Source organism: Notothenia coriiceps, unplaced genomic scaffold (assembly GCF_000735185.1).
Source record: "Notothenia coriiceps isolate Sejong01 unplaced genomic scaffold, NC01 NC01_scaffold00001414, whole genome shotgun sequence".
NCBI classification, from domain to species: domain Eukaryota; kingdom Metazoa; phylum Chordata; class Actinopteri; order Perciformes; family Nototheniidae; genus Notothenia; species Notothenia coriiceps.
The window spans coordinates 24,019-35,005 of record NW_011334115.1 but is presented as its reverse complement, the minus strand read 5'-3'; the positions used below and the strand labels follow the sequence as shown (position 1 = coordinate 35,005).

The 10,987-nt window shown below is 40.5% G+C and overlaps 1 protein-coding gene across 1 annotated transcript; it reads right to left on the bottom strand.

Moving 5' to 3' along the window:
• Positions 1–1,480: 1,480 nt before the first annotated feature.
• On the bottom strand, positions 1,481–10,771 carry LOC104960687 (cyclin-G-associated kinase-like; the record flags this gene model as incomplete). The annotated part of the gene is made up of 7 exons (XM_010788842.1): positions 10,409–10,771; positions 6,472–6,533; positions 5,456–5,515; positions 4,311–4,425; positions 3,480–3,622; positions 3,124–3,249; positions 1,481–1,624 (listed from the first exon to the last, which is right to left on the bottom strand). Coding segments are annotated over exons 1-7 (792 nt in total), but the record flags the coding sequence as incomplete, so codon positions are not given.
• Positions 10,772–10,987: the final 216 nt, after the last annotated feature.

Sequence of the window (10,987 nt, the reverse complement as noted above, 5' to 3'; positions counted from 1 at the left end):
TTTCAGTTTGGACATCGGGGATGAGAGGATGACGGGCTTTATCAGATGACTCAAAAAGTGGCCATGGGTCATCAGGTCACCTTATTGTTTTATGGCACATAGATGATCAAATAATCTGCTTTTATGAGAGGCACCTGTGACGACAATACTCACACACACACTTAAAAACAACACAGCATGTAGGGGTTAGTGCTCCTTGCGTGCAGGCTTGCAAACATTGCTCTCGTGCAACATTCTGCAGTCTTAATAAACAAAGTCAGAGAGCGAAGCCGCTAGTTTTACTGTACATGCAATCATGCACGGCCAAACATATAAACACACAGATGTTCAGGTCAAAGTCAGCACACACACTCATAAACACATATGTCACACAGATGAGAAAGAGGCCTCTGAGAGAAGGGTGGGGGAATAACACACTGTCACAAATATGTGTGTGCATGCTGTCATACATATGACCATCAGGGAAAAGAGGCGGCGGGGACCCAGACTGACATTGAAAGAGACACAACATGCAAATAAAAGTCATTAGAGATAAATTGACCGGACCAGCTATAGTCAGGCAGCGTCTGGTCTGTAGGTCATTGGTCACATGTCAGCTGATAGTGTTTTGGTGCAAATTGTAGACGTATTGTTCCTTGGAAATTGTATCAAACTGTTGGAATATATATCTGATAATTACTACAATTATATCGTTTTAAATGTGTGTCTTATTTGACTTTTTGTCTCATTCTTTAGGGTGGATTAGCCCTTTGTCTGGCCAGCCAACACACCATCACTGATATTACTGTGGAGACGGACGGATAGAGGGAGGCAAAGATGGAGAAAGGGAGTAATGAAGCTATGTATGAGCTTTCCCTGGTGGTTTTAATGGTGAGTGCAGGCCGTAATTCACCTCAATGCACGCAGGCACAAATGAATGCACCCTCACACACGCGCACACACACACAGGCGCCTAAAGCAATACTTTGACTCTCTCTTTGTGTGAGTCCTACCTTCCATTTAGGCCAGAGCAGGGAAGATATATGGATGTGTGAAATACAGTGACCTTGACAGTCTCTGTGTGAGTGTGTTGGGTGGGGGTGGGTGATGTTTCTACACTGACTGTGCACCAATACACCATCTATGAATCATGATAGTGGTGCACCAGTACATTTTAAAATAAATCAACAACAGATACCGTAATTTTCTGACTATAAGCCGCGCCTTTTTCCCTATTTTTCGACGCTGCGGTTTATATAACGGTGCGGCTAATCTATGGATTTTTACAGCTAACGGCCAACACCTTTAACTCTATGGGCTCTATGGGCTCTATGGCCGGTCCGCGGACCCCCACCTTTAAGCGGCGGGTTCCAGCAGGAAAAGCTGGAGGCCGGAAAAGAGTGAGACAGGTAGCGCGCAAAAGTAAAAGTGGAACCGAGAGTGGTATGCCGCTGCTGCGGCTTATATTCAGGTGCGCCTTATAGTCCGAAAATTACGGTACAAATGGTCTTCGATTAGCTGTGACATGGGGGAAAGAAAAGGAAAAAGCTCTGACCCAGATGTCCTGCTTGTCATTGATGGGGAAGTTGGAGTAGAGATCGATCATCTCTGGCGTTCGGTACGCTGGAGTGGTGTTCCTTGTGATCTACAAACAAATAGAAAAATAAAATAAACAAACAAACACCTTTTCCACTACCATGGGTCTTTTAATAGACCCAAGTATCAGGCTTGTTTGGTGAATCTTTAAATGATGTTCATGTATGCAACTTTTTTAGAGAACCTTGGGACTTAATTCTTCTTCTTTTTTTGAAATTAAAACAACAGTTATTTGTTCCCACACGCTGGGCATGCTTTTGAGAAAGACATTATTTGAACTCAAATAAACACATGCCCGCCTCAGATATTCCATCCTAAAATGGAGCCTGAAAACTGGTGCCAGATTGACGTGCAGCTTATTACATTTAGAAACCAGGATCCCTGGGGTCCTGCATACTGAGTACATCTGTGTCAAAGCTCCTGTGTGTCGTGTGATTACGGTATAAATATAATCATGGTTGATCTGTGCTTCCTGGACCTCGAGCTGTTAATTAAATCAAACGTTTCTGGTTTTAGTTCGACACCAGTACGCCAGTATTGTCACTGATCCTTTTTTGCACTATTTGTATTGGTTTTATCTGTGTTATGTCCTTTATACATACATGTTGCATTGTTGGAGGAGCCTGGGAATTCAGCTTTTCATTGCCATATCTACACTGTAGCTACTGTAGCATATGACAATAAAGCCTTGAATCTTGAAACGTCTGTATGTGTTTTTCTCCATTCAATTAAAGAAATAATTGAATGGCTGATGGCTCCCACAGGATTGTTGACATCCTCGTAGATTCATCTTCTTATTATAGACACATGCATTTCCAAACATTTGGTCTACCTATGCTGTAAAATATATTATGTCTTCGATTTACACACGGCATCTATTGCACGTCTGTCCGTCCTGGGAGAGGGATCCCTCCTCTGTTGCTCTCCCTGAGGTTTCTCCCATTTTTCCCTTTAAACTGTGGGTTTTTCTCTGGAAGGTTTTCCTTGTACGATGTGAGGGTCTAAGGACAGAGGGTGTCGTATTGTCATACTGATATTCTGTACAAACTGTGAAGTCCACTGAGACAAATGTAACATTTGTGATATTGGGCTATATAAATAAACATTGATTGATTGATTGAAATAACTCTTTTAGGGAAATTTAGAGTATTTATTATGCAGTCTAAGAAAACTGGCAGTTCCTTTTGTCTTAAAAAAAATGACGAATTAAAATAGTGGCTCAAATAGAATACTTATGTAGTGTGAGACTTCATTCTGGGGACATGCATTACAAAACACATTTTATTTTAAATTGATTACATTTTCTTTTTTTATTAAAAACAAATATACTAGAAGTATCAGAGTTTGAGCAAATTGATACAGCAACACATCTTGACCTTTGTGACAACAACTTCTGCTATGTCTTGCGATATGTTTAAAGAGATATGAAATGACCTATTATGTGAGAGGATGTACTGTATGTAAAAACTGTATTATATAGATTATTGAGAGAGTGTGTGTGTGTGTGTGTGTGTGTGTGTGTGTGTGTGTGTGTGTGTGTGTGTGTACCTCGTCCTCCACCATGGACCTCTTCTGGGCCGACCAGCTGTAGTCGGGGTAATGAGACACTGTGGTGGCGCTGCCAAAGTCACACAGCTTGATGGTGCCCTGGTTACTAATCAAGAGGTTCTCAATCTACAACAAATCAAGTCAGCAGAGGGTTGGAATGTCCATTAGTACACATGTAATAAGCAATTAGTAATGTGGTAGTCACTTATTTATAGTACAAGTATTTGTTGTGCTTTAGATTGCAGTGGGATATGGTTCAATCTCAGTTATATGACAAAATGTAGTGGTCCATTAATTTCACTCAATCCTGTTGCTGCTGCATGTTATGGAAACCTCATCATTCACTCAGTACAAACCTTGAGGTCTCTGTGTGTGATGGGAGGCTTCTGTTTGTGCATGTGCTGCACGGCACGGCACGACTGGTAGAAGATCTTCAGCACAGTGTCACATGACATGGGAGCCCTCTGCTCCACCCGCTTTATAAAGTCTACCAGCTGACCTGGGGGGGGGGGGATATAACACAGATACATGAATGAAGAGCCATACAGTAAGACCACTCACTCCACAGATGCCTCTTTATCTCTGTGGATTTTAAATGTTTTAAATCATTTGGGAAATATGACACAGATAAAAGTATTAAATTATGTTATAAAATATTATCAAATAATGAAGAAATGCACCAAATTCAGAAGGCTCACAGCCTGAGGGAAAGAGGTGCTCTGTAGTCTGGACGTACTTCAGCATATCTTCTGTATCTCGTGCCAGATTGCAGCAGGGGGACAGGCTGAGGCTGGGGTTAGCCCTTTAATCTCCCTCGGACTCTTAACTGGCCCCTCTGCTCACAGAGTAGAGCAGGAAGTTGAAATATCGCTGACAGGAAATTGTTTCATCACGACTGCCTTTGGGTTAGAGCGACTTCTGACTAATCAGTAGAGATGCACTGGTTGCACATTTCTTGGCTAGTTACAATTTCAGTTTTTACCTTCCGATTCCAAATGTATTTCCTTTAACTAACTTATCTTTCATGAAAAACGTACTCTCAGTTGTATTTTTCTTGAAATAGCTGAGCGATCGGGATATCTCATTTGGTTTGATGAATGAATAAGTACTGTTGCAGTTGTAAAGAAGTAAACAAAGATAGAAGTAGAAAACAAAGTAGAAAGCAGTGAGACAATGTGTGCAGTTACCTTTACACAGCTCAGTGAGGATCAAGAACTCCGCCTGTCCAGTGTCCGACTCCTCCTTACTGATGGAGGCAGCGGAGCAGAACTGAACCATGTTGGGATGACCCGACAGCTTTTTCTACAGAGCCAGCAGGTCAAGGAGCGTACAGGTTAAACATTACTTTGGATTCTCAAACGCAAAATACTGAACATCTTCTGAAGATGGGAGCAGCGTCCACCTGTGGCTTGTTGAATCCAACAACACTTTGGAGGGTGTTTTTAATATGATAAAAGTGACTTAGTGAGATGAATCATTATTGTGATCACTAACTTAATTAATCCAAGTCTGCCACCCACGGAGAGAGAGCCAAGCACAGACAGTAAAACAGTTCTGTAGCTTGCTGTTAACACAGTGACAGCAGGAAGAGATTATGGTTGGGTGATAGGAAGAATTTACTGTTGGCTTCAGACTCTTATTCTGCCTCATCAGCAAGGGGCATTAAACATTATGCAAATAGTCAGGATCTGAATACACAATGTGGTAATGGTAAGAGGAACCCAATCCCCAATGTGCTATAACTCTTGAAACCACGCAGTAAAAGTGATGTCCGAGCATTTCTAGCTGCTCGACAAAACAGTTACAGTTCAAATCTGTTACAGTTATGTCATTTAAAAAAAGAAAACCTCTACGAAATAAAACTTCTCCTGAAACATTACAATACAGTGGATGCTTCAGTGATTTGACATTTAGATGCAGAAACTTATCATTAAATGATCTTGACAACCACTGAAAACCACATTTGTAAATAAAATCCTTCAAATGTATTTTCTGTCCTGCTCGTCACACCATCTAACACAAGAAACAGACTGGAGTGCTTCAGGAAAGATACACAAAAGTAACTTAACAGTCTTCTTTGTCAAACCACAATGCTATTATGAAACTAAACACTGTAAATATGTATTAGTGCTAGCATTGAGCATTCTGACAATGTGTGGTGTTGCCTGTAAACTACAAATAATCCAATAATGGCAGTTTACTACGCTGGACAAACATTCCACAATCTTGTAAATGAATGGGTTAGAGTTGCCTTTGTCACGCACTTTACAGAACACTGATCAGAAGAAAAGAACAAATATTTTCATCATGGTGTGGAAATGATTAAGGATACCATGAAGCAGACTTCCTGTATGATTTCCTTGTTCTTCTCTTCCTCGTTGGACAGCAGCCTCTGTAACAAAAGCACACAAACAGAGAACAGTGGTTTGTTGTTATTCTGCGACCAAGTGAGACATCATCTTTTAAAGAGAGACGGCAAACAAGACTGTCCCTACATATACAATCAATAAACCGCCTATAAAAGGTATTTGCTTTGAACATGAGAGAAGACTGGTGTTTGCCAAGTCAAACAGGATAACCGATCGACTGCTCCTGCTGATTATGTGGAGTGTGGAGTTCAATGGCCACTTACACAAGCAAGCAAGCAGAACCTGAACATGGCCATAACGTATCACATTGCTTTCCTCAATCATGTAGTTATCATTTTTTTGTCCTGCATTAAAAATGTTGACAGGCAATTGCTGAACGTAAACACAAAACAAACAGCATCTTGACCTTTCAGCAGCATTACACAGAAGAGAATATTCTCAGTTGATAAATGCACGAGTACACAATCAACATGGACAGAATATTAAAACATGAAGCAGATGGTCCCAACAAAATCCAAACTGTTACATAATTCATTCATTCTTTCTTTATTTTGTTCGTTCTTCAACTTAGTTAAGGGTATGTCTATTGAGCAATATTATCAACGACATACATAGAGAAGTAGTATCTTAATGTATATTTAGCATATCATAGTATCTTAATGTATTTGTACTGTTTTACTGTAAAGGGTAATGTCCAGTTGGATGTTTAAGTCCAGTCATAAAGGTAACACGGAACATACACATAAGCAGTCTTAGCACTGATTGATATTTACTACAAGTAGGTACAATTCACTGCATACAATGTATTTGAGAATAAGAATGTTTATGTGGACAGAGTCCAATGTATCATTATTCGCCATTGCCATTCCTTGTACAAGTGAGTGAATGAATGAAAGAAAGAACACGCACAAACAGAGAGTGGCTCCACATGTATCAAGCAGCAGGTAGAATGTCCTCAGTGAGTCCACTTGTGTCTTACCTTGAGGGCATAGTCTTTCCCACTGCTCATGTCCTGGGCTTCATACACAAAGGCAAATCCACCTGAGAAAAAACAGAGAGCACCCAGGTTGTTATTTTGTTTAATTGTAATTACATTTATGTGAATAGCACATGCACTCTTGAGCTCCGAAATTATGCATAATCGTCAATTGTTCAGCGCAGGAAGAGCTGTAATACATTTTTGCAGTTTTTGTAATTTGCTCTGATTGTTGTACGTGCAATCGGCTTAATTGATGACTGGCTGTTTGGTTCAAAAGTAGTACTATTCATTGAAACAAAGGCTTCACACTTGGTATATTTGTACATGTCACTGCTCTGTCACTTTGTTTTCAACTTCAATTTCCCAGCGCTGATTTTTTAAACCATGCTTTACATGCACTATTAGACGTTAATGCCTGAAGGCTGCCAAGTGTAACCACAGTCTTATCTGCTGGCCACTGAGCAGCAACATTGGAGAAAATGGGGATTAGGTGCCTTGCTCAAGAACAACACAATCTCACTCCTCAAAGTATTGGGCCACTGCTAATCTCTAATATATATATATCTAATATACGCCCATTAACTGAGGGTGTAACTGAAAAAAATGAACTGGTGTCAATGTGGGCAACGCTGCAGTAATAATAAAATATATGGGAGGTAAGAGACATAGTTTTTAATAGAACAGCAGCACATTTCTCTAATTACAACATATTTGATGAACAATCAGTTCCTCTGAAAGCCAAGTTAATTAAAATGGGCCATTGCCAGTGTAGTTTCAATTTATTTTTGTGATAACTCGAAATGTTATATTAATTTAAAAGCCACTGTGGCAAGTGGACAAGAATCTTTCATTTCCTAACTTCAAGTGGGTCCATCTTTGTATGCCCATGTATTAAGCAGTCCAAACAAAGAAGAAGAAGATATACTTTATTAATCCGTTACAGGGAAATGTATTTCCCCACTCTGTTGTGTTTACACACATTACACACGCAGGGGAGGATATACATGCACAAACACAAACAACATGCAGATAGGAGAGGTGGCAGAGCAGAGAGGCTGCCAGGTACACGGCGCCAAGGGAGCAGTTTCGAGGTTAGGTGCCTTGCTCAAGGCCAAGGGCACCTCGGCAGTGGCCTTGGAGGTGAACTGGCACCTCTCCAGCTACCAGCTCACTCCATCTTTTTTTTTGGTCCGATCGGGACGTGAACCTTCGGTTCCAAGACCAAGTCCCGACAGCCACTGCCGCCAGGGGTAGGTTACCATAGTGATGAGTAAATCAACAACCAGCCTTGCTTTGCTCCGTAAGATCTTGAATGATCACACTCAGGATCCTAATCTTTAAACCTTTTTTGCTCAGGAGAAGTAGTCCTAATTGTTTTAACCTCACCAGGGATTCAGAGCAACCACCCTATGGTCACTGACACTTATGACTTAAGCATGAAAGGAAAACACTGGATTTATTGCATTTTTGAGTCCATGCCCTATGCCTAAAACACACACTTTACCTTTGTACACAAAGCAACAATTGGCTATCAAAAAACACAATTTACTGTCCATTACAGCAACATTAATGTGCCATGCTTTGCAGTGAGGATTCACAGACGCCCCTTTTGGGGATCACATGGCTTCCTCTGTCTTTCTCTGCCAAAAGGGCTGAAATCTGAAATGCTCCATTTTCTTTGTTCTAATTACGAATGAGGGTATCTCCATCACACCAGAATTGATTAAATCTTGCTATGACAATACCTTTGTGGTGTAGGAAAATGATTAGAGGAATAGATAGTAAGGAATGAAGCACAGTATTTCCACTCTGGTTCTTAATAAAGAGACGTGTCTACAGTTTCACCTGCTCAGATGAGGGCATGAAGGCCAAATGGAGGGCTAAAGGCCACTGCTCTCAAACAAACTGATCATTCAGGTGGATATATTCATTGAGAGAATTCAAAAGAATGAGCTCAAACAAGATGACAACCACCACTTGTGTGATGACTTTTTGCAACAAGCAACACATCAATTGACAGACAAGCTAGTAATGGCCCTAAGAAAATAGGATGAGCTTGTTATAGGCATCCATTGTATTCTCTCTCTAAAGATCTGGTTGAGGAAACACAACAGAGACACCTTTCAAAGAGCAGAAAGGGAGACTGTCATGGCTGATCACAACACCTTGAATATACTTTTGATCAAATGATGCTGAAACAGACAACAATTTTAAGTCATTATTTTATCAAGCAAAAATGGAAAGCATTAATTGTGGCTTCTTAATTGAGAATATATTTCAGTTTAATATCCTTGTAAGTTGAGTTTAGGGATCGGCAATTCACACAAGATACTGACAATTTAAAGACTTTTGAAAATCAACTTGTTGATTGTTTTTGCAGCCCAGTTAGTTTTATTTTTCTCCAGATATACCTTTATGTTTTATTAGCATATGCATAACTATATATTAAAGAAAAAATTGTTTTCTACATACAGTATATCCATTTAAAATGCTGTAGGGACTGAATACCTATGAGTCAGAGGGTTGCACAAAGAGGACATGGAAGTGGGTCTGCCGGAGAAACACTGGTTTCCTTACACTTAGGGTCCTGAAGCAATCTGTCAGAATTAGTCAGCAAGTTAAAGTGAACAGAATTTGCACTTTTTCAAATGACACAACAAAGAGACTTGCTGTTATTTTCTATGGAAACTTTGTTGTTGCAGTTCTTCCACCGACTACATGATGCGACTAGTCAACAGTTAGTATAAGGGAATCATTTAGACTTTTTAAGAGTTGTTAAAGGCACATTTAAATTAGAGATGGCTCATTTTGGTTATGTTTTTTGGCAGGTTTGTGTTGAATTACATAATAATTAATAAACTTAACAACATGGATTGCTTCAACTCTGACCTAATGGTTTGACCATGCTGAAAACTGTTGACACTGGACAATGCCTTACTTATTTATGGAACTAACTCACTGCATGTTAAACTGATTTTCTGTGAAATGCATTCCTGGTTAGATCATTTACAGTTTGCATTTACATTTGATTAAACAAGTTTGTTTTTACATTGTACACCCAACATAAAGGTCTACATTCCACAATGACAGTCGGCTCTACCTCTATGCAAGGAACTCAAGATGCATGATAGTGTAGTAAGAATGTCGTGCAACTTCACAATGAGAGCAAGAATCCCTGTTCCCTGCCAGAAGGGAAGGAACCTGATCTCTGGGTTACACGTGCCCTGTAACCAGAGTTGTTGCAGACAAACAAATACAGGTTGATTCTAAAGATTCAAACTCAGACACCTAATTGTGATCTAATGTTGCAGTAATAGTGGACCCATATCATTTAGCAGAATAGGATGATGGGACACAGTTAAAGAACACATTTTCACAAAAAGTACATGCACTCAGCCATTATCTCCCTTAGAGGAATCCAGCAGAGCTCTGCAGAAGTATTTGCACTGTTTCAAAAAGTAAGATATTTGGTAATAACATTGGCATCATTTCTATTTTTACTTCATATCTTTCTACTATACTATGTTCTTTCTTGTGTGTTAAAATGTCTTTTAGCCAAGGAAGATGACACGGTTTGGGCTCTGTAGCAATCTGTGGGTTGGGAGTTGGTTGACAAGTAAAATGCAGCTATGCTGTTGCTGCAGATCATGATTTGAAGCCCAACGGAGATACAGCTACGTTTACGCACCATGTAACCTGAAACTTCAGGTTTTCTATGTATCACAATCTTGAAATGTAGTAATGCTTTTAGAACGATCGAAGCCACATTATCAACTGGTGTTTACATGGTGACTCATAGCTCTGCAGGTGCAAACGCTATTGTCATTGACTACCATTAGAAATATGTCACTGCTAGCCTGTTAGCTCGTTCAGCTACTTAGCATGCCTAGCAGCGACCGACGTTATCAACATTTCTCATTGTCTCACACCGTCTCACCTTCAGCGATCACCCTCTTGATCCTCAGCTTCATGTCACCGAGCTCAACGACCTGTCCCACGAAGTCATTCTGGTCCCGGCCTGCCAGTCCAGACGATCCGGGCCCGGCTAGGAAATCCAGTGCTGACTGGAACAGGGACATTTTATCCAGCGCCCTGCTTCAGACTCACAGAGGCCGGCTTAAGGGGGGGAGATCCGCTGTGTAGATCCCGGCAGACTCAGCAGAAAACTCCACGGCTGTTTGTTCTGTTATTAAGGCTTATAATCAGGTGATATTATTCTTTCACTGGAAGCGAACATCCTCTTCCTGCTGCTAGGCTGAAGAGGCCGCCACCGTCGCCAGCGCTGACTTCCGTGAAGGATGATGACGTCAGGACACGATTAAATCATGTGATGTACCCATGGATGTACCATGGGATTTACCCATCGATGTACCATAGAGAAAAACGTACAATACCAAAAGTTCGAATGACATTTTGGGGAGTCTCAAATGTAAACATTTTATAAAAATGTTTTAGCAGAATGTTTTGTTGTGTTAGGTGTTGCAGGTGGGTATGGTATCACCTGTGCAGGTCTGCA